At 46.8% G+C, this 19,858-nt stretch overlaps 1 protein-coding gene across 1 annotated transcript in view; it reads right to left on the bottom strand.

Annotated features, from left to right (window-relative positions):
• The window catches only part of TLL2 (tolloid like 2), a 99,301-nt gene that overhangs the window by 36,868 nt on the left and 42,575 nt on the right, over positions 1-19,858 (bottom strand). Inside the window, exons 3-4 of the mRNA XM_075026914.1 lie at positions 5,039-5,116; positions 911-1,081 (exon numbers count right to left, since the gene is read on the bottom strand). Coding sequence (XP_074883015.1) covers positions 911-1,081; positions 5,039-5,116 — 249 coding nt within the window. The remainder of the gene's footprint in view (positions 1-910; positions 1,082-5,038; positions 5,117-19,858) is intronic.

Below are 19,858 nucleotides of genomic sequence, written 5' to 3' on the forward strand. Positions count from 1 at the left end.
AATGTGGGGGCACAGCTACTAAATATCCTGCCAGGTTGCACGAGCCCCTCCCTTTGTAGGAGATGAACAGACCCTTCCACTGAGGCTTCACAGACTCCTGGCAGCAGTCTGGGTTCTGGGACAAAGTACACCATAGGAGCCCAAGGAAATAAGGTCTGCTGGATCTAAGTGGGAGATGGGGGACGCAGCCTGGGGGAGACAGGAAGGAGCCAGCTCCAGTGAGGCACAGAGCCTTTTCATCCATGAGTCAAGAAGACCAATCCCATCGGGAACCACTGAGCTACAGAGAGGTGACATCAGAGCAAGTTGTCTGTCTGCTTAGCATGAGAGACTTGCATGAGATCTGCTGCATCCCAAGAGACACTTGAGTTTGGACAGTGCCCAGGAGATGCCATAAAGATCCTAAAAAGGATACTTTGGAGAGCACCCCACCCACCATGGCACACAGCTCACTGCTCCTCTCCCTCACACACCTACAGGAGACCCTGAAGTCCCGTGCCTAGAAATCAGCAGGTCAGGAAGCAGAGTGCACAGGGAAAGCTCTCTGAGTAGGGATTCGGAAAGCAATCCAGGGTACTTCTGCTCCTGCTCTTCTAACAGCAGAGAGGATCCCTTTCTGGAAACACAGGGGGTGAGCACAGCTTACAGGTGCTGGCCCCTGAAGCAATCAAGAAAAGTGACCAAGTCACCCATTTCCTTCTTGGACCCCAAGAGAAGAACCATCTCACTGCACACTTCAGTCTCAGGCTTCCACAGTGCACAATTCCTTGTGCAACCACATGCCCACCCTACCTCAGCAGAGAGTTCCCAAGGACCTGAGGCATTTCTGGGAGAACTGCTTCCGAGATCTCCCACACATTTTCAGACACTCATCCCTGAGCAAACAGAGAGCAATGTTTTCACTACTGACCAGTGAAATTTCCTCCGATCACATAGGGGATGACACCCCCTGGCCAGATCCTTTCAGCCCTGGATGTGGTTGCCCTGCGCACTCTGGGAGAGGAGTGTGTATCCATCCCAGACTCATCTTTATAGTCCTTCCTCTTCGGTCCCCTCGCAAGCGTTGTGTCCTGCCTGCCGCCTGCAAGACAGAGTGGCAACACTGTTTAAATCCTCTTTAGTTCCATATGCAGCCCTCAGGTAATACCCTGGAGCTTCAGAAAACGAAAAACAGAAAAAGAAAGATGTTAATCCAAACCAGAAGCCATAGCCAGATTTGCCAGTGATTTGTTTGGGACTTAGAGACAGGTAACCTGTAGCAACCTGGCCCTTCTTGTCTTGAAGCCTCCATACGCACTATGCCAAACCTATTATCCCAGAAAGGTGTAAAGGGACACCCGTCCCATCTCTAGCCACCCACATTCTCCAACAGCAACTTCATAGATGGGGACACAGTACTTAAACAAGGGGAGAGGGATGGGGCTGGGGGGTGTGTCAGACAAACCCAGATGTCACTGTATATTCTCAACCCGCCCCACTCATCCAGATCTGCAGAGAAAGGTTTGTTCTATTAGGGCTAGCTTCACAAAAGCAACAACTACTTATTTGAGTTCGCCTTGGAAGAAGAGGGCAGACACCTTAGACTGAAACCTATACTCAAGGCTGAAAAGTGTTACATAACAGTGTTTGATTTCACATGCTAGGTCCTGGGTGGTTTGGAAATATATACAGATCAGTCTCTGCTGGAGAAGGGATGCTAAGGCTGGAAAAGCTGAGGCATTTTATACTTAGCACACATCTCCACCCATGCTGAATCTCTTCGTTTTAATGAAAAGGAGCAAAAATACAAAAGGGAAAGCAGAACATATGTCTCATTTCTTGATAAAAAGGCAAAGGAACCCTCGCTGTGTGGTGCTCGGTGCTGGCCGTAAAAGCTGCCTGAGGATTCACATAGGCTTCTAGGCAGACCCTGTACCTTGCCCTGCAACTGTGCTGCTGCAGCTCTGCTCAGATACTGGTTATGCCCACATGAGTTGCACTTTTAATGTGGTGTGGGTCTGATCCAGCATGAAATATCCTCCATTCAGAGCTACCCATCTGATCACTCCCCTGTTTGCTGTGCCATGGGTGATCCAAATTCTCAAAGCAGCCATAGTCCAGCTAGGCTTTACTAGCATGTGTAAGGACTGCGTAGACATCACTTCTTAGATAAGCTTGTATCGCGCAGCCAACACATGAGCTGGACTTGGGCAAGGGAATAATAGAGTACAGGGGTTGCTACACCTGCAGAGAGTACTGGCCTAAAGGGTCACACCAAGGGGAACTCCCTTCTCACCTTGAGAGGCAGCACTGCTAGGGGTGGCTTCTGAGTGCTGGTAGACCTCTCTTGAAACTCCAAGAGGAGGGATCTAAGCTCCAGATGTGGTTCATATGGAAATCAGCAAGACCTGCTACAGCTTTGCTTTCCAAGTCAGGGACATGGGCTGCCAGGTTATGAAAAAGCACAAGCCCCGCTGAGACCTTCCTCCAGTGACTAGAGGGGCTGCTGAGAGCCTCTTCTCCCATTCATCCCGCCAGTGGAAGCATAGGTAAGCAAACCACTACTGTCAAGGCTGAGGGGATCAAAACAATGGGAAGGAAATTAAGGCAGTGCAGGGGGATTGAAGGAATGAACTTCAAACCCTCCTTCCTGGTTCACCAGGTCCAGCCCTTCCTGCTGAAGGCCTTGCTCTGAGCTGCAGGACAAAGCTGGGAATTTGCCTTTTGTTCCTCTTCCTCCTGAGCACCTCCCTGGCATGCTGGCTGCACCTGGCATTTCAGAAGCTGCCTCATCCCCAAGCCAGCTGCTGAACCCTGGAAGGCAGATGCTCCGAGGTTGGGGGTTCCCCCAATGAAAAAAGAACCACCCTCCCCTTCTTTGCATACACCTATCCCACAGAGGTACTGCTGCAGCATTACAAGGGCCACAGCTGGAAGAAGGGAGAGTGTCTTGAGACAAGTAGTCTTGTGGACAACTGTCTCCCAGTCACAAACTGCTCCTGGGGCTGCCCAAAATCTCCATGGATTTGCACACAGACAGCTCCTGCCAGCAAAGCCAAGTGAGGAGCCATCTGCCCCACACTCTCCTGTGCCTGGTGCAGTAGGAGCTCTGCACAGAGGAAGGACCCTTGGTTCACACTTCTATGCCATCAATGCTTCCATTCCTTGTCAGCAACACACCTTCTTGGGTGAATTCTCCACACCAGTCCTGCAACAGCTCTTGACTGCTCCTAATTCCTGCTACAATTTTCTGCCTTTAACAACTTAAATTTGCAGGGGGAGCTTGGAGACACCTGACACACACCCCCTAGCAGCGACTTGGGGAAAGCAGGCACCAGATGCTGTATCACCAGGGGACAGAAGAAATCTGGACAGCATGCTTGAAGAGGCACTGCTTACAGTCACTGCCAAGTTGCATGTATGGAGAGGGTTTCTTCAGTGAAAAATAAAGCCATGCAGCCTTTCTAATGCTTAGTCTACCTGGACGTAACCTCTCTTACTGACTTGTACTATTGCTAAGCCTGGGGCAACTGAGATCCTTTCTAAAATCCCCCCCTCCCTCCAGGATGAACAACACTCAGGGGTTTCTGCACACTAGCTGTGGGTGGGAGACTCTTGACACTGCCCACAGCCAGGGCAGCACTCTGCATCTGCAACATGCCATGAAACAGTCCCTGCTGCTCTCTGAAACTCACTGAGGAGTCTCCTAGCCTCATCTGGACAGCAGAGACAGCCCAGCTTTACACCAACAGCAGCACCACCCCATCTAAGTGGAAACAGGCCACCAACACAGCTTTGCAAGCAGAAGCACCTTCCTCAAGTGCTCTTGCCCACTGCTCCACTGCCTCACGCCTGCCACCAGCTCAGGAGACATAAGCAGCTCCGATGTGGGAATACAGCACTGGGCTATGCACACAGCAGCCATGAGTGCAAATGTCTCCCCCCCCCCCCCCCCCGTCCCGCTTGACTGACCTGCTGCATAGTATCTCTGCCTCACTGCCTCTGTCTATCCATGGGAAACAACAGTCCCTCCTGCACACAGTGGATTGCAAACATCTTGTATAGAACAGGGCAACCCTGTGGGAATGCCTGTAAGATGACAGGTCTGGACTGATCCCGTAAGCAATACCTTACCTACACGAGTGGGAGAAGACAACTGCAAAACTTGGCCTGGGTGATAGCCCTGCTTCAGGGGAACAGAAACTTAAACTGGTGTAGCTGAAACATCCCTACAGCAAGGAGCAGCCAGCTAGCATTACACTCTCTGTCTTGGAGTAAAATGTTTTTCCTGTCCTGGTGACAGTCATGGCTACCTGTATGTACTGGGTCTGGCTGGGATGGAATTAACTTTCCTCATGGCAGCCCATAAGGTACTATGCTTTGGATATGAGTAAAACAGCGTTGATAACACACCAATGTTCAGGCTATTGCTGAAAAGTGCTTGCATGCATCATGGCTTTCTTTTTCTCACTCTGCTGAGTCCTGTCCACTCCCCAAGCGAGCAGACATGGGATAGGCAAGAAGCTGGGAGAGGATGCAGCTGGGATAGCTGACCCAAATTGGCCAAATGGATACCCCATACCATATGTCATTATGCTCAGCAATAAAATCTGCAGGGTTTTGTCTCCCAAGGTAGCCATTGCTCAGAAACTGGCTGGACATCAGTCTGCTTGTGGATGGGGGTGAGCAATTGCCTTTATATCACTTGGTTTTGGTTTTTTTCTCTCTTTCTTTCACTTATTAAACTGTCTTTATCTCAACCAATGAGTTTTCTCACTTTTGCTTTTCCTGGTCTCTCACCTGTCCTGCTGGAGGAGAGGGATAGTGACCAAGCAGCTGTGTGAGTGCTTGGCTGCTGGCTGGGGTCAACCCACCACACTATACAAGGCAAACCCACCCTTGCAGAGAGCCCACCAACAGCAACAAATGCAGACACCTGGGCACATCTGGTCTCCTAGGCACGGAGGCACACATACGTACACAGGACAAAACATGGTTTTACAGGGGATAAAAAAGTAAATAAAAGATACCCAAAGGTCTGGGTGGGGTACCACATTACCCTTTTTAACTGCTTTGTTACTACGATCAGTTGAAGTGGCGTTCTCACTTGACACAAGAGAATGTTCTCCCAGGCCGCCTGCAAAGGAAAAGAAGAGCAGAGACACATCTCCTGGTGAGTTGGCTGGCAGAACTCTGACATGGGAAGGACAGCAGCTATCAGTGATGCCATTTGGGGGTCTGCTGGCCACAGAAGCTGGCTACTTTCCCCATACAGGGAGCAGGGACTAAGAGCCTGACAAAGCTGGGCTTTTTCCCTAGGTTTATTCCTAGCCTACAGTGACACCTTGCAACTCATTACCATCCTGTGCCTTAGTTTCCCCATATACTGAATAGGCAGAAAGTCTCTTCTAGGAAGGCTAATTCCACAGAGATTTACTGAGAATAGGAGCTATACAAGGAAGATGGTAGCAATGGTACCACTATTAAATCTCAAACTAAAAAACATACACTGTCAAGGCAAAGAATGATCTACATTCAGACAAATACACTCTTATCAACTCTTATACATCTGGCCTGAATTCAGCTTAATCTGAAAATAAAAGTCCTTCTCTGTGATGCTAATACCCCCTAGCTACCAAAGCAGGAAGAATTATGATGTTAGCTCCTGGGTATTTCTTGTGCTTCACACAGTGCCAGCTACCCCTTTCTTGGAACAGCACTGCCAAGCACAGGGAGGTCCCCAGCTTGTCCATGGAGATGGTTCCCTTCATCTCAGTCACCAAAACAAAACTGGTTGGTCCCACTTTGAGTGCCTCCCTGCCTGGCTTTCCTATTTCCTCATGGAAAACCAACTCATGATGTTCCCGTGATGTGCAAGACACCAACACGTTGGGGGAGGGATTTGACTGCTTGATGTCTCAGCTATTGGGCACAGAAACCACAGCAGTTCCATGGCATCTTCGTACCAGCACTGTGCCTAATCCTCTCCTTTCCTCCAGACAGCACTGCTGCTTCCTCTCCCCACCAGTGTGCTATAGCAGAGCACTGCTGGCAGCAGGGTGCAGGGGCTGGATAAATGACTCCACCAGGTTAGGCTGTACAGCACTGCAGGAGGGCTGAGGGGGCTCAGTGCATCCAGAATCCTCTACCATAAGATGAAGACTCAGGGAGAGATCCTAGCTCCCCAGAAAAGTCACATCGCTAGGGAACAGAGACAGAGGCCCCTTGTCTATAGCTCCTACTGGTCTTTTGACCATTAAGGTACTACAATACTTTGCAATAGCCCAGTACTTGATTTTTTTTTTTGATGTATGATGTAGAAATAGGATCTTCCCTCAATACTGAATCCATTCTGCCACAGAAAAAGATTTAAAATGTCACCCAGTGCCAGAAACTGATTTAAAACAGATAATAACTTGTTCACACTTCTGTTCCAAAGGACTTCAGAATAGTTCTGCCCACTATAAAGGAAAATACCAACTGGGCAAACTCACCTGTGCTGCAGGAAGCAAACTGAGATCTCCCTCCCTTACACAATGTTACCACTAAAGTCTGATTTCTATAAGCATCATTATGTCCACCCTGGTACCTACAATCCTAAGGTCTACAGACAACCCTCCCATGAGCAGCATGGAAGAGAAAATCACAACCATGTAACACAGGAGAAGGACTGAGTTCCACTTCATACTCACTTGGCTACTGGGTTAGCAAGGTGCCAGACGCAGTGAAGTTCTGAATGCTCACAGGCAGCTCAGGGATAGTTGCTTTAAAGCAGTTTTCAGAGCACTGGAAAGACCCTGAATTACGCATCTTCTGTCTTGATTTTGTAACTATATTTTTCTGTTCACAAAATATTTTCTAATCTTTCTTCCCACCACCATCATCTTCAACTTCCCCTAAAATGCCTGTTTCTGAATTAACTCCCCCAACACTAGCTAGCAAAGCAAAAAGAACCAAAACAACCCCAAAACTCAGAGAGGCTAAATATTTCAAAAAGGGTAAAGAAGCAGAGGTATTTTCACAATATTGGTTTTCTGTGGTATTTTTCAGATTCCTAAAAATGTCTAAATTAATAAAAAGTTCAGACTGCTTAATGATTTTGCACCCTACCACAAAATCTACCCAGGGATCCACTGATTGTCCCACCGAGGGAGGACCAACAGTCATATAGTCTTGAGATTTGAATTCTATGTATCAGCAGCTGCTGAGTGCGGGGAGGGAGGGAGGGTGGGAAGGAGGGAGCACTAAGAAATCATCCAGCAGCAAGAGGACCTTCAGGACAGGGACAGAAGAAGAAAATGCAGTGAAAGGGATAGAAACATGGTTGAAAAATGGGGGAGGGAGAAGAGGAAAGAATAAGACTCTTCTTTCTATAGCTGTTTGTCTTCCAGGTTTCCCAGGCTTTCCATTTTGCAAGGTCCAGCTTGAGAACACCACAGAAGCCAGAGAGCAACTATAGAGAGTATAGATATCTGGGCTGCGAGCCACTAAACAGTCACAGACCTAACATGGAAAACCAACCAGAGCAGGAAAGCTCTCCATGGTGACTGTAGTAGGAGGGAGAACTCAAAAATGGTGCCCAGGGTGAGAGAGCACAACACATGAGACGGCAAGATGTATAACAGATAAATAAAACTGGCACAGACTACATTCACAGCCTTAAGAAGGTGGTGCTGATACCACCACTGTTGTCCCCCTCCCTCCTTCCCCACCTTGGTATCGTGGGTGCCCTGTGAGCAGAAGGGAGGCTGAATGAGCTGATCTCTGTAGAGGTATTAGCAAGAGCAAGTTTCTACAGTGTTGGTGGCAAGGTAAAGCACAAAGAACATGGTCAACCACCATATGCAGAAAGGGAGATAGTGTTAGTCATATAGCACTGCTGGATGCTGTGTGGACACTTCGAAGATAGCCGGACATCTTCCAGCCCCTGAACCAGTCTTGCTTTGCCAGCTGGAAAACTCTTCTTTTTGCTCTGGAGCTGGCTTCTTACAAATACTTCTCCAGCCCCACCAGGGGGGCAAGGACAGGGGAAAAGGTGTATCTCTAACACCTTGGAGGAGGGCTGAGAGGATGGTATCAAATTCTACCTCTCTGACATTATACTACTATAACTAATTAGAATATCAGGAAAGGGATGATGAAAGACAGCAACAAAATTAACTAGAGGAAAATAAAATACCCAGACTCTCAGCTGACTATAGGTTAAAGCTTCCTGGTCCAAGAGACACAATAAATCAGGGGATTGTCTCCCAAAGGAAGTACCATAGTTTAACAGAGCTTGACTGGACAAAAGCCACTAGATGTGTGAACAGGAACAAGCCTGATTCAACAAGATGGATTGCTCTGAACTCTATCACTCTTTTCCAGCCTCAATGTCCCATCCTAAGATTTCCCTTTGTTTTCTTTCATGCCCAGTCCTCGTCACTTCCTTAAGCCCAAGCTCAACAAAAGTTCCTCTTCTCAGCTAAATTTTACATCCCCAGGACTTCTCACCCCCCCAAAGTACGCTATTCTTCACACAATATCCCATTCCATTTAAAGGAAACCCCAACCAGCCATTCACCACCAGAATTATTAAGACATGTGGTCTTTGCTAGAGCAAAGGATAATTTCGTATTTCTAAATAAATGCAGCTTGCTTTCAGTCACAAACAGATTGCTTCTTAATTGAACTTGGGAGGTGAATTATATGGTGAATTAGGAAAAAAGAACAACTCTGTATTTAGTGAATTGTTCCCCAAAGAGGGAGCTGTGTGGGATTGAATTGCAAATGATGGCACCAAACCCTAGAGCCGGGCCCCCTCTCCTGCACCCGAGCTGCTGACCTATGCCGTGCTGCAGTGTCATTTGCGCAGACAGCTTTTCCAAGCTGTGAGCACATTCTTTCCCAGAGATCAGTGCAAGCCTTGGTTTCTTATGCAAAGGAGATGTTTGAATAAACTAGTGTGACTAATGAAATCTACAACATCTTTGCATATTTTGTCTCATTGTAACCAATGAAAAGGGAAAGCATGACACAAAGGCCAGATATGGGTGTGCAGATATATCAGATATTTTCAAACACCACTACTCTCACTAGTACAGACAGGGAGCACCCATACCCTTCTCTCCCACAAGGGTGTTTTGGAATCATACATGAGAATTTTGGAAGATCCTGTTCCAATTTACTTGAGCTTTTAGACATTTCCTATCCTTACAATACCTAAACATATCACAAAGATTAAAGTGACTTGACAGACATTTAGTCCTCTCTTCTGATTCTTCCCAAGAGGAGGCTAATGCAGGATCCTAGCAAAACAAAGATAAGTAACTGATGTGCCATAATCAATAAATAAGGAAGCCCAGAAATGCACCTCGCATCTGGAACCAGCTACACCTAAGGTGCAGGCAATGTGCAGGTTCTGTTGCCCCCTCAACACATTCCTGAAATTGTACCTCTCTGTTGGACTATTCTGTCATGTCCAAGAGCAGAGCGGATTCCAGAGGTACCGCTCTAGAGCATGAAAAGCCCGCATATGTATTGAAGCCTATTGTCATCAGAAACACTGAAGAGAAGAATGGAGATTTTCAGTTTGACACAATACTCCATGGAAAGCCAATACAGTAAAAAAAAGGCAGGCTTAGTCTACCGCTTACCATAGCCCGTAATGAGATGAGCAAACCAGGACTGACTTTCCTGTTTTTTAACGTATATCCAGCAGTTAACAAGTCCTCTGACGTCACTTTCATCCTCAGTACTTCCCACCTGGTGCTGTACCAGAGCAGCCATCACCTTTCTCCAGCCTGACTGTTAAGGCTTTGTCTGCTTCTCCCACAACCAGTGATGATACAGATTTTGTTAGATCGTGCCTCTGTGCAGGGAGCTGTACTAGATCTCCTAAGCTCTTTTAGCGCCCACATTTTTGTGATTCAAACCTTTCTAACAATTTGTCCTGCTTAACAGCTACAACTCCAGCAGGACACTGCTGGACTTCCTAACTAGATAAGTTAGTTTCTGTGCATGACCTGGCAGAGAACACACAAGAGATTCTCTGCCCAGGCTGGGAATACTCATCTTCTACCTACAGCGCACTTGCACAAGTCGTTTCTCTGTTTCCCACAGTCCAGCACTGCCAAGGGAGCTTGGCTGACTGAAAGAAACATCGAGTAGCTTAAATGCACCATAAATCTGAGATAAATCCACCATGCTTGCAACCCTGGCTGAAGAACAGGCTTAATTGGCCTAAATTGTTTGCAGGAACTAGAGAGGCAGCATGAGATGGTAGGTAAGGGTCCAGCGAAGCAGAAAGCAGCAGGCTGCAGCATTGTTGGGAAGAAAGCAGTTTCTCCCACTCTTCCAGAAGAGGAAAATGAAAATCCAATTTTGTTAAAAGAAGTCCAAGTTGTTCAGCTGGAACCAAAAGAAAAGACAATACACTAAGAGAGAGAGAATGCACAAAGCATGCCATCAAAACTGTACTGTTTGCAGTTCCCTTGTACCACTAGCACAGGATAAAAGATACATAACCTGAGGAAAGAGCAGGAAGCAGACTCCATTCAGTACCCATACCTCCCACAAGAGAGGGTGGGACTAAGAAGTAGTAATATACTGGACCCGAAAATTTGTCTTCTACAAGATGCAATTTAGGATTGAAGGTATTTACTGCTGTGCATGTTCTGCCTTTTTTTTTTTTTTTTTTTTTTAAGCCCAGGTAGTTTGAATCACCAAAGAGGGAGCAATCGGATCCCTTACTAAATAAAGCTTCTGCCCTTGCTTCCACTTGATTACAAACCATGAGGGGCTTCTTATCTGAAAAAGGAGAGGAAAGCTAGGCAAAGCAGCTAAGCAGCCCACTGGTGAATCAGGACACACATAGTGGGCCTAGAAATACCCACCACCCTGCTATTGAGTCCCCCTAAGACCTCAAAGCTGCTTGAGAGGCAGATGACTTCTAAAACATTTTAACACCACCTGTCTTCTAGCTTTTATCTGAAAACAGTACTCTGGGGCAAGATGAGTTACCCAACTGAAAGCAAAGGAGAATTATCAGTGTATCCTGAAATATGTCAAGCTTCATTTTCAGAGGATGCCCATTTAGAATTTTAGTCTAAAACCCAACTACTGCCAATAGGAATTGTAGCTGTCTGAAAAATTGCAGTTTGAGAACACAAAATGTTCCTACATGGGAAGTTGGATGGGATGAAGCTTGCAACATCTCCCTTTTTCCCAAAGTGGAAAAGTTCCCATTAAAATCAAAACCTGCCGCTTCCAGAGCAGTTCCAAGCCAGGATAATTTTTCCTCTCCAGACCAATGAAGACTCTCTCCATGTTCACCGAATCTCCTCTTCCTTCCCTGGTTGCTGTGCACACAGGAGAAGCGGTCCATAGCTGAACTTGGAAAGTAGCTACCGCCGTTATGTTCATCACCTCCGTTGAGGACAAAGAAGTCCCCAGTGAGTGCTGAGGACTTTGCCAGGTTCTCCTGTTTTTCTGATTTAGCAGAGAATAACTTGACTGTATGCATAATTATCTGGTCTCGGGTGGATCGAACTGCCACAAGACTTTTTCTAATATGTCTTACTGTGGAGGAAATTTCAGAGCTGGGACACAACCAAGGGAAAAAAGCATCATAAAATACATTTTAAAAATTATTAACAATTTCACCTCCCCTGTCTATGCCTTAAAACACCTAACTTTCATAGTCTCATTCAATATATGTGCTAGTCACATGCCACAGCTTAGAGACTGGATTTCAAACAGAAGCTACAATGAAGCGTCAACAAAACCAAGAAGTTCAGGTAACATTAAACACTTGTCACTGTTCAGAGCTTCAGTTCTGGTGAACTCTGTCATATTATGACCATCAGAGAAGCTTCTGAAAGAACAGGGTAAGTCAAACTTGATGTTACATGCTGCTTTTAACTTCCTCATTAACCACTGGTCAAGAACTTTTTAGTGTAGAAGAAACACTTTATTGCACTGGATTTTCTAACCACAAAGTGATGATTTTATTAAAACAAGCTCTGCTGGGAAAACGCATTCAGAATGTGGAACAGATGTTTCCCAGAGCTGGTGGAGAGTCTACAGCAAAAACCTTTCATAAACCCCCAGGCCCCAGAGATCTGAGCAAATGATTTGAGATAGAACCTTCAGCATTTCCTGTCAATGGAACAGCTGAAGTTCCCTCAATTTACTTAAAGAAAAATAAATTAAAGAATTCTGAATGCCAAATTCCCTGTAGGAATCCGTTTTTCATATTCAAAGTAAGCTGACTAGCTGCAATAACTCAGGAGAGTCCCAGGGTCCAGAGGTTTGACAAGCAGATGTGTCATCTCCATATCAGCTCTGTGAATGCTTGTGCGGGGCAAGGACACTGACCTCCCAGGGAAGTTCACAAGAAGAGGAAGCTAAGCAAACACAGGGCTGCCACAAACATGAGCTGCAAAGCACTTAATGCACCAAGCCCTTCTGCTGGCCATCCATGTTTGGAGTGGCACGGCCAGCAGAGCAGAAGTGTAGGCAGCACCATTCCCCAACACCTGTGTTTCCCCAGGTACTCCCTGCTATTCTGGAAGTGGCAGCATCACTTTTATACTGTGATGCATCTTCTTTTTAAATTAGGCATTGCAAGAAATGGGACAACCTGACCCAACCTCTCCACCAACCTTTCAACTGAGAGTCAATGCTTAAGGGGAGCAATGCTCTCTGGAGACAAGGAAGGACAGAGAAGACTGGAAGGGGCCTTCCCCTGCAGGCTGTAACAACCACGTCTGTTCCCTGGGGCAAAAAGACAGACAGATGAGAGAGAAAAGAAAGAAAAGAGTTACTTACAACCTGTGTTGTGTCATCGATTTCTTCCAGTGTGAAAGAGTCCTGCAAGTCCCTGGCTTACAGTGCTTTTACTGAGGCAAGTGAAAATTAAAAGCTAAAGTGGGTACACATGTACTTTGGCCACGTGCATATCTCTGCTGTATGGCCACGTCCCCACACACAGTATGCAACTTCTCTCCTCCCAGCACATCAAAGCAGTAATGTGTAGCACCAACTACCCCCTCACCCCATTGCACCTGATTTCTCATCAATCTGATGGATCAAGATCTATTTCTAACAGGTGTCTGCCTCTCTACCACATTCCTCTTGATTTCACAATAATCCTCCTCCTTCCCTGTTTCTCCTTTGAAAGGAAAGAAAAAGAGAAGTGAACTTGCAGGTGATAAGGAAACTGTAAGAGCTGGCTTGGGTTTGCCCATTACTGTTCTAGCAGGCAGTACAAACCCTCCTGGCCCCCCTCTGCTAACATCCCTTTCCCTCTGACCTGCACAGTCTAATTGCTTCAGCCTCAGCCTACTCTGGGCCCCTTTGGGCATGGCCATGCACAGCTCCCCGCGCTGCCTTGCAGCATCCCCCTGCCCCATTCCAGCTGTGGGCTCCCTGTCAGAGCCCTGGGCTCTCCACAGCCCAGCCAGACCACTCCTTCCACTCAGCCTTCCTAATCCTTTTGTTTTCCCTCCACCTTGTTTATACTGGACAAAAATTAACTTCAAATTAAAAAACTACACTGGAAGCTAAATTATGTTTGAATGCAATTAAAACTCCTTCCATGGAGACCGTGTGGTGCCAGCACAGAGACCTTTCTTCGAACTTGCTTTCTGCCTGGATATTCAGCCACTCCCAATCCTGGAGCATTTTTGGTGCCTTCTTACTCCCCAGGAGCCTGCACCATGTTTAACAGGCATTTGAGCACCCTAAGCAGATACAGCCGAGATGTCCCGTCTGCTTGGTTACCTACCAGCTCCACCACAGCTCATTTAAAGGACACCCCAAACTGACTGCCAGCAGCAGGGAAACTGAGGCACAAGCCAGCACTGAGGCAGAAAGACAAGTGGGGCTTGAAAAGCTTTGGGAGCACAAGCCAAACGTGGCCACTGCTGGGTAGCCTTAGGCCATCTCCAGCCCCAAGGTCCCAGCTCCTTGGTGAAACAGATGCCCAAATCATTTCCAGTCATTAAAAAAGCCGCGGGGGAGCTGGGAGGGGGTAAGTGGCAGAGAGGCTTTCCTCACTGCGGCGAGCTGCCCACTGAGAGCTGCTGGCAGAGAAGCTGCCCCTTCTGTCCCAGGGACAGCTGCAGTTCAGTGGGGGAGTCAGGTCTCAAATCCGCTCTCTGCAACAGACTGACTCCAGGATTCAGCAACACCATCAACTGTGAAAAGAAGAGAGGCTAACCCCCTCCCTAACACAGCCTTATGCATCTCACACTATCTTCTTCTCTCTAGGAAGTGGAACAGCAAGATAATCTGAATATTTCCTTTTGCCTCTGATCTTTGCCCTGGAGAAACTTGTTACCCATCCCCTAGCGCTGTCCAAGTCACCATCTGGCCTCAGAACTATAGCAGCAAACACAGTCCAGCATTTCAGCCTAAAACTAATTTGCTTTCTTTCCCCACTTGACAGCTGAATAAATACTTTGTCCTTGCCATTTGAAAAGGGGAGCCGCAGTAAAAGTGTTTTTGTCCGCTGCAGCTATGAGCACCAGCCTTCTTTCCAAATTAGGCCTGAACAAGCAGCTCAAAGTGAACACATTTATTCCACAAATGTAACCCCTTTCTGTTCACAATCAACCACGAGCAGTTTACAACTTCTGATTTATTTGTTGTTTGCTATTATCCATCAAGCCATTTTGGCTACTGATTGTTTCTTGGACCTGCCAGCTATTTTGCTGAACAGGGTAAGCAACTTTTATTTTGTGGGCACCGCAACATCCCTGCTTGCAAGGAGAGAGCCTGAGGGTCAAGGCATCCAAGCCAGCCTTGCAGAGTGACCATCCTGCAAGGACTGCTCTCAGACCTTAATAGAACCTACTCTTTCACTGACCGTTTCTGCCTCCAAATTCTTTTGCTAAAACACACTCAGAAATGACAAGGCAGCCTATGCAGTTGAGGCAAATTCAATTTTTCATTTAAGCAAGTATTCAAGGAAATTAGGCATTTGCCCAGCTCTGAAACAAATACATGATTTAGGCAATTCTGCAGTTACTGGCTAAGCACTGTCATATTTTACAATTAGGGTAATGGATTTAACTTCCAATGTAATTTCCATATGGATAAACTCATCTCCTCAAGTGCATTTGCCCATGTGTTCCCTGCATCACAGTTAATTAATATAAAGCTATTTAATAACCTCCACTTAAACACAAAAGACTATTCAGACTCTTCTGGCATCAGTAAAAGGAACAGCCTCCCAGTGTGTTACACCAGCTGTAGACAAGAGCAAAAGAAAATTTAATTAAGAGTGATTGAGAGGAAGACAGTTGCAAACAGAAATCAGATGTTATAAATGCTTTACATGGTGACTACCCCAGCTCCTTAAAGGGTTAATAAGGCCATCTAGCACCAATGTCCAGGTGCTTGAGATGTGCCCAAAAGAGAACTTAGGGTATGGGGAAAGCAGCGGGGCTGGGAGCCAAAGCCAGGCAAAGTCAAGCAAGGAGCAGCAGGGACTCAGCATCGTCCATGCAGTGTCACTGCTGCAACTATGCCCAAAGCTGATGGTGGCACCATGCTGAATAGGAAAGAGCTATAGAAATAGGCTATTTGGAAGCAGCTTCAACCATGGCATCAACATATATAGTTTCTGCAGATGTCTTCGGGTGCTTAAAGTTAATTGCTCATTAGCAAAATCCAAGCTGATTAATTTCTGATGTGCAGCATTTGACAGGAGCAATACTGAGTTACTGCCTTCCTGGCTGATTTCTAAATGAAGCTGTCCTGGTTTCAGCCGGGATGGAGTTAACTGTCTTCCTAGTAGCTGGTACAGTGCTATGTTTTGAGTTCAGTATGTGAAGAATGTTGATAACACTGATGTTTTCAGTTGTTGCTCAGTAGTGTTTAGACTATGGTCGGGGATTTTTCAGCTTCTCATGCCCAGCCAGGGCACCTGACCCAAACTGGCCAACGGTGTATTCCATACCATGTGACGTCCCATCTAGTTTAGGAACTGGGAAGGGGGGGGGCAGTGATCTGGCCGCTCGGGGACTGGCTGGGTGTCGGTCGGCGGGTGGTGAGCAATTGCCCTGTGCATCATTTGTACATTTCAATCCTTTTATTACTTACTGTTGTCATTTTATTAGTGTTATCATTATCATTATTAGTTTCTTCTTTTCTGTTCTATTAAACCGTTCTTATCTCAACCCAGGAGTTTTACTTCTTTTCCTGATTTTCTCCCCCATCCCACTGGATGGGGGGGGGGAGTGAGTGAGCGGCTGCGTGGTGCTTAGTTGCTGGCTGGGGTTAAACCACGACAGAAGCATATGAATTGGACTCACAGGATAAACACAACCAAAGTTTCCACAAAGAATGAATAAGTGGCAGAGTTTGAAATAGCTGGGGATTTTCGTTACAATGGAGAAAGCTTTATTGCTTGTGTGGATTAATTTGAGCTACATAGCAGAGCTCATAAAATCACTAAAAGAAAAACTATGTAAGGCTGAACGTTGGCTGCACAGCAGAAATAAACCCACTTATTTTGACAGGCGGGGGGCCACCATCCAGAAAGCTTGATTTCAGGGAACAGTGCATTTACAAAACAAACTTTGTGGTGCACGTGACCAGCTGCCATCAGGAACCTAGACAAGAGAAAAAATACATTTTACTCCAGGGGGATTGCAGAGCAAGTAGTAGGGTTGTGTCATTCAGGTTGTGCTCTGGCAAGGGCCAGGTGGTATCTTCACCTGTTGCTTGGGACTCCCTTTACCCTGCCCTGCAGGACCTTTATCACAAGCAAAGGGGAAAGAGGAGAGAGACTTCATGTCTCCTGTGGTGAATGAAGCACTTCTCTGCCTCTCATAAGCCAAGTTTGGAAAACCACAGCCCACTGTGTGAAGGGGCACTGCAGGCCCCACTGGTCCCAACTGGTTTTGAAGCAACATGTCACACTGGAAAGACCCTAGTCCAAAGAAAATTGGAGCCTGCATACGTTTTGGTGGAACAGGTGGAGTAAGGACTCTAGCACCTCTTGTTGCTACTCAGGCACATCACAAGCAGCACCTCCCTGCCTAGGGAGGCAGTGGGCAGCCTGATGTTGACTCAAGTGTTCTCTAGCATTCAAGGACCACGCTCTCTCCTGCATCACACTTCAAGGTCACATAGGAACTCTACAAAACACAGCAAAAGTAGGAACAAAACGCACATTGGGAAGCAAGGATAACAGTAAGACAGCATTTGTCAGCATGTGAGACAGCTCTCCATGGTTATCACCTAAGGGAGAGGTCCAAGGAGGCAAGTAAGGAAAAGAATTAACTCCCTTCAGTGAATATAGGAAGGGAAAAATGGCCGAATGCACCAAACCCTCTCTGGGCAGGGAGCAAGGTGAAACTGCCTCCTGAGGGAGAAGAATACAGCCCTCTGAGCAAGGGGGAAGGGGCTATGGGTGACCCAAGGATAAGCGGGAATCTCTAAAGCAGGAGAGCTGAATGTGCAACACACATGAGCTCGTGGAGTGAGGAAATCGGAATCCCTCGCACAGACAAGGGCAGGAGCAAAGAAACAAGCTGCTGCTCTGCCTCTCTCTTGTGCCCCCATGTTGAACAGCTAGGGGAATTCTTCCTTACTGGAAGCAAGCAGTGCAGAAAGGGCAAAACAGCCCAGCCAAAAGCACAAAGCTGGCCTGTGCTGTGCTTTTGGAAGTGTAAGATGCAAAACCCTCCAGAACAGAATCTGTGCCTGTGAACTGAGCTGCAGCTCACTGGATGGGCCAGCACACGTGCTGTGCAGCATATCCCCAGGGCTCTAGACCCAAAGCCCGTGCAATTGCCCCACAGGCACTGTCCAACCGGACAGATCAATCCAGTAGCAGTGGCACGACGAGAACAGGCAGACATGCCTGACAAGCCAACTTCCCCGCTCCTGACAGTTGTGCTGTCCCGACTCAGGGCTGCTTCTCCAACCTTGCAAGGAGATCTGTCCTCTTTGCACGTACACACCTCCCACACTTTGGCACCTTGACTTGATCACCTTCTCTCCTCTCCTACTGTCAGGCACCAGACTGGCAGACTCTGTCCCTGTGACTAGCAAAAGGGCATCCCTAAGATCAGCAATTAGAGAGAAAAATCCCTCTCAACATTTTCCAAAAAGGACTTCAAGTTGGCACTCAGGAATCAAAAAAAGAAAAGCATTTGAAGTGAAAATATCAACCCTAAATATTAACATTTGCTAGCAGGAGAGCCTCAACTACAGGGGGACTTAGAATGTTCATCAGCAACAGCCAAGGGTCATGGTCTTTCTAGGCAATTATCTTTATGCTGGAGAAAATCAGGTAGGCCTGAGAAGGTTACAATAGGATTGCAATACTCTGGGCTGGAAGGAAAAAACACAGTATCTGCTTTTCTGCAAAGAGAAGATCTGGCTTATTGCATAGAAATGTGGAATTGGGAGAGGGGGTAACTCAGAAAAGCAGTGTGAACAAGAGTGCTCTCGGCCCTAGAGGACTTACCCAATTTGTCCAAAGGAGAGCTCCTGCCTTGCCTTAGCAAACTACAGAACTACGGGAAATTCATTTCATGGTTGTATGCTCTGGTAAAACCACTGACTGAATGGACTCAAAAAGGTAAACATTGGGGCTATTCATAGGAAAATGATTTGGCACAGCTAAACAACCTCAGCATCAGGCCAAGCATCAGGCATTTGGCACCTACCTTTCCGCAAAGTGGGGTGAAGCTCCTCTTCCTGTTAAGAGGCTGTATGGACTGCAAAGAGACATCCCTAGAGTGCACCTCACATGTTGTGGAAAACTGAAAGGAGGTATGCAAACAGATGGACAGAGCCCTCAGACAGGTCTCTTGGAACAAAGATGTTCCTCTACCCACATAAGAGGAAGCGACCTTCACTAAAGATTTCCCAGTGGAAGAGCAGACCCCTGTAGAGAGTTCACAGATGCGGGTTATGTTACAGCACGTACTTAGTTATTTGCATTGCTCCTGGCCAGTTACAACCAATACAGCTCAGATTAAGTTAGCACAATCCCAAGATTTGCTCTAAGCCTAAATGAATTAAAGGTTGGTCCCCAGGCAGCCCTGAATCCACCAATGCTGAAGTCCACCCCTTCTGCCCTGAACCAAACGCCGCTACAGCAGAGCGCCAAACATGAGTTACAAGGGAAAAACAGCTCTGAGCTTGGCATGCGTGTGCCAAGTCAGCTGAATTTAACAGTCTCTCCTTCAAACCCATAAATCAGATCTTCCCTGGAATCTCAGTCAGTCATGGTTTAAAATCCCTGGATTTTGCATTCTTCTAGAAGTGCATTTTGCACTAACTTAAATTTCACTAGAAGCACATCAGTAGCTTCAGAGGACTTGAAAGTAATGTGCAGCACTACTACTGGCCACAGCACCTAGATTGAGCAACCTCTCCCAAAGTAAAGCAGCAGAAGCCCTGCTTGTCACTGCTTCCAGCACCTCAAGCATTCCACTGGAGGAGAAGTCTTATTCTCCATCCTGAGGCTACATAACACAGCTCTTAGCAGCAGAGCTGCACTCAGCAACCTGTCCTGCAAGCAATCCCAGCTCAGGTGGGAATCAACACCTTGCCTCAAGAATGTAACCAGAGAGCAGTGAAACATGTTTCAGGGGCTAAAAGCCTATCTCAGGTGAATGAAAAGCTGCTATGCAACTTGAAAAGCACTGCAGTCATCCCCCCTGCACCATACAGACTTTCAGGTATGCACACACACAGGACTGCACATTCTTCTGCTCCCTTCCAGGTCTCTTTGAGGTTTGCCTTCATGCCCCAAAGCAGTTTATGCACATCGCATTGAAATCTGCGATTCCTGGGTTGTCATGCTACAAAAAAAACCCCCTATAAGCTAGTGCCTGCAAGAGGCAGAATCCCGTGAAACAAGGCAACCATG

The sequence above is a fragment of the Buteo buteo genome, chromosome 4 (assembly GCF_964188355.1).
Source record: "Buteo buteo chromosome 4, bButBut1.hap1.1, whole genome shotgun sequence".
Classification (NCBI taxonomy): domain Eukaryota; kingdom Metazoa; phylum Chordata; class Aves; order Accipitriformes; family Accipitridae; genus Buteo; species Buteo buteo.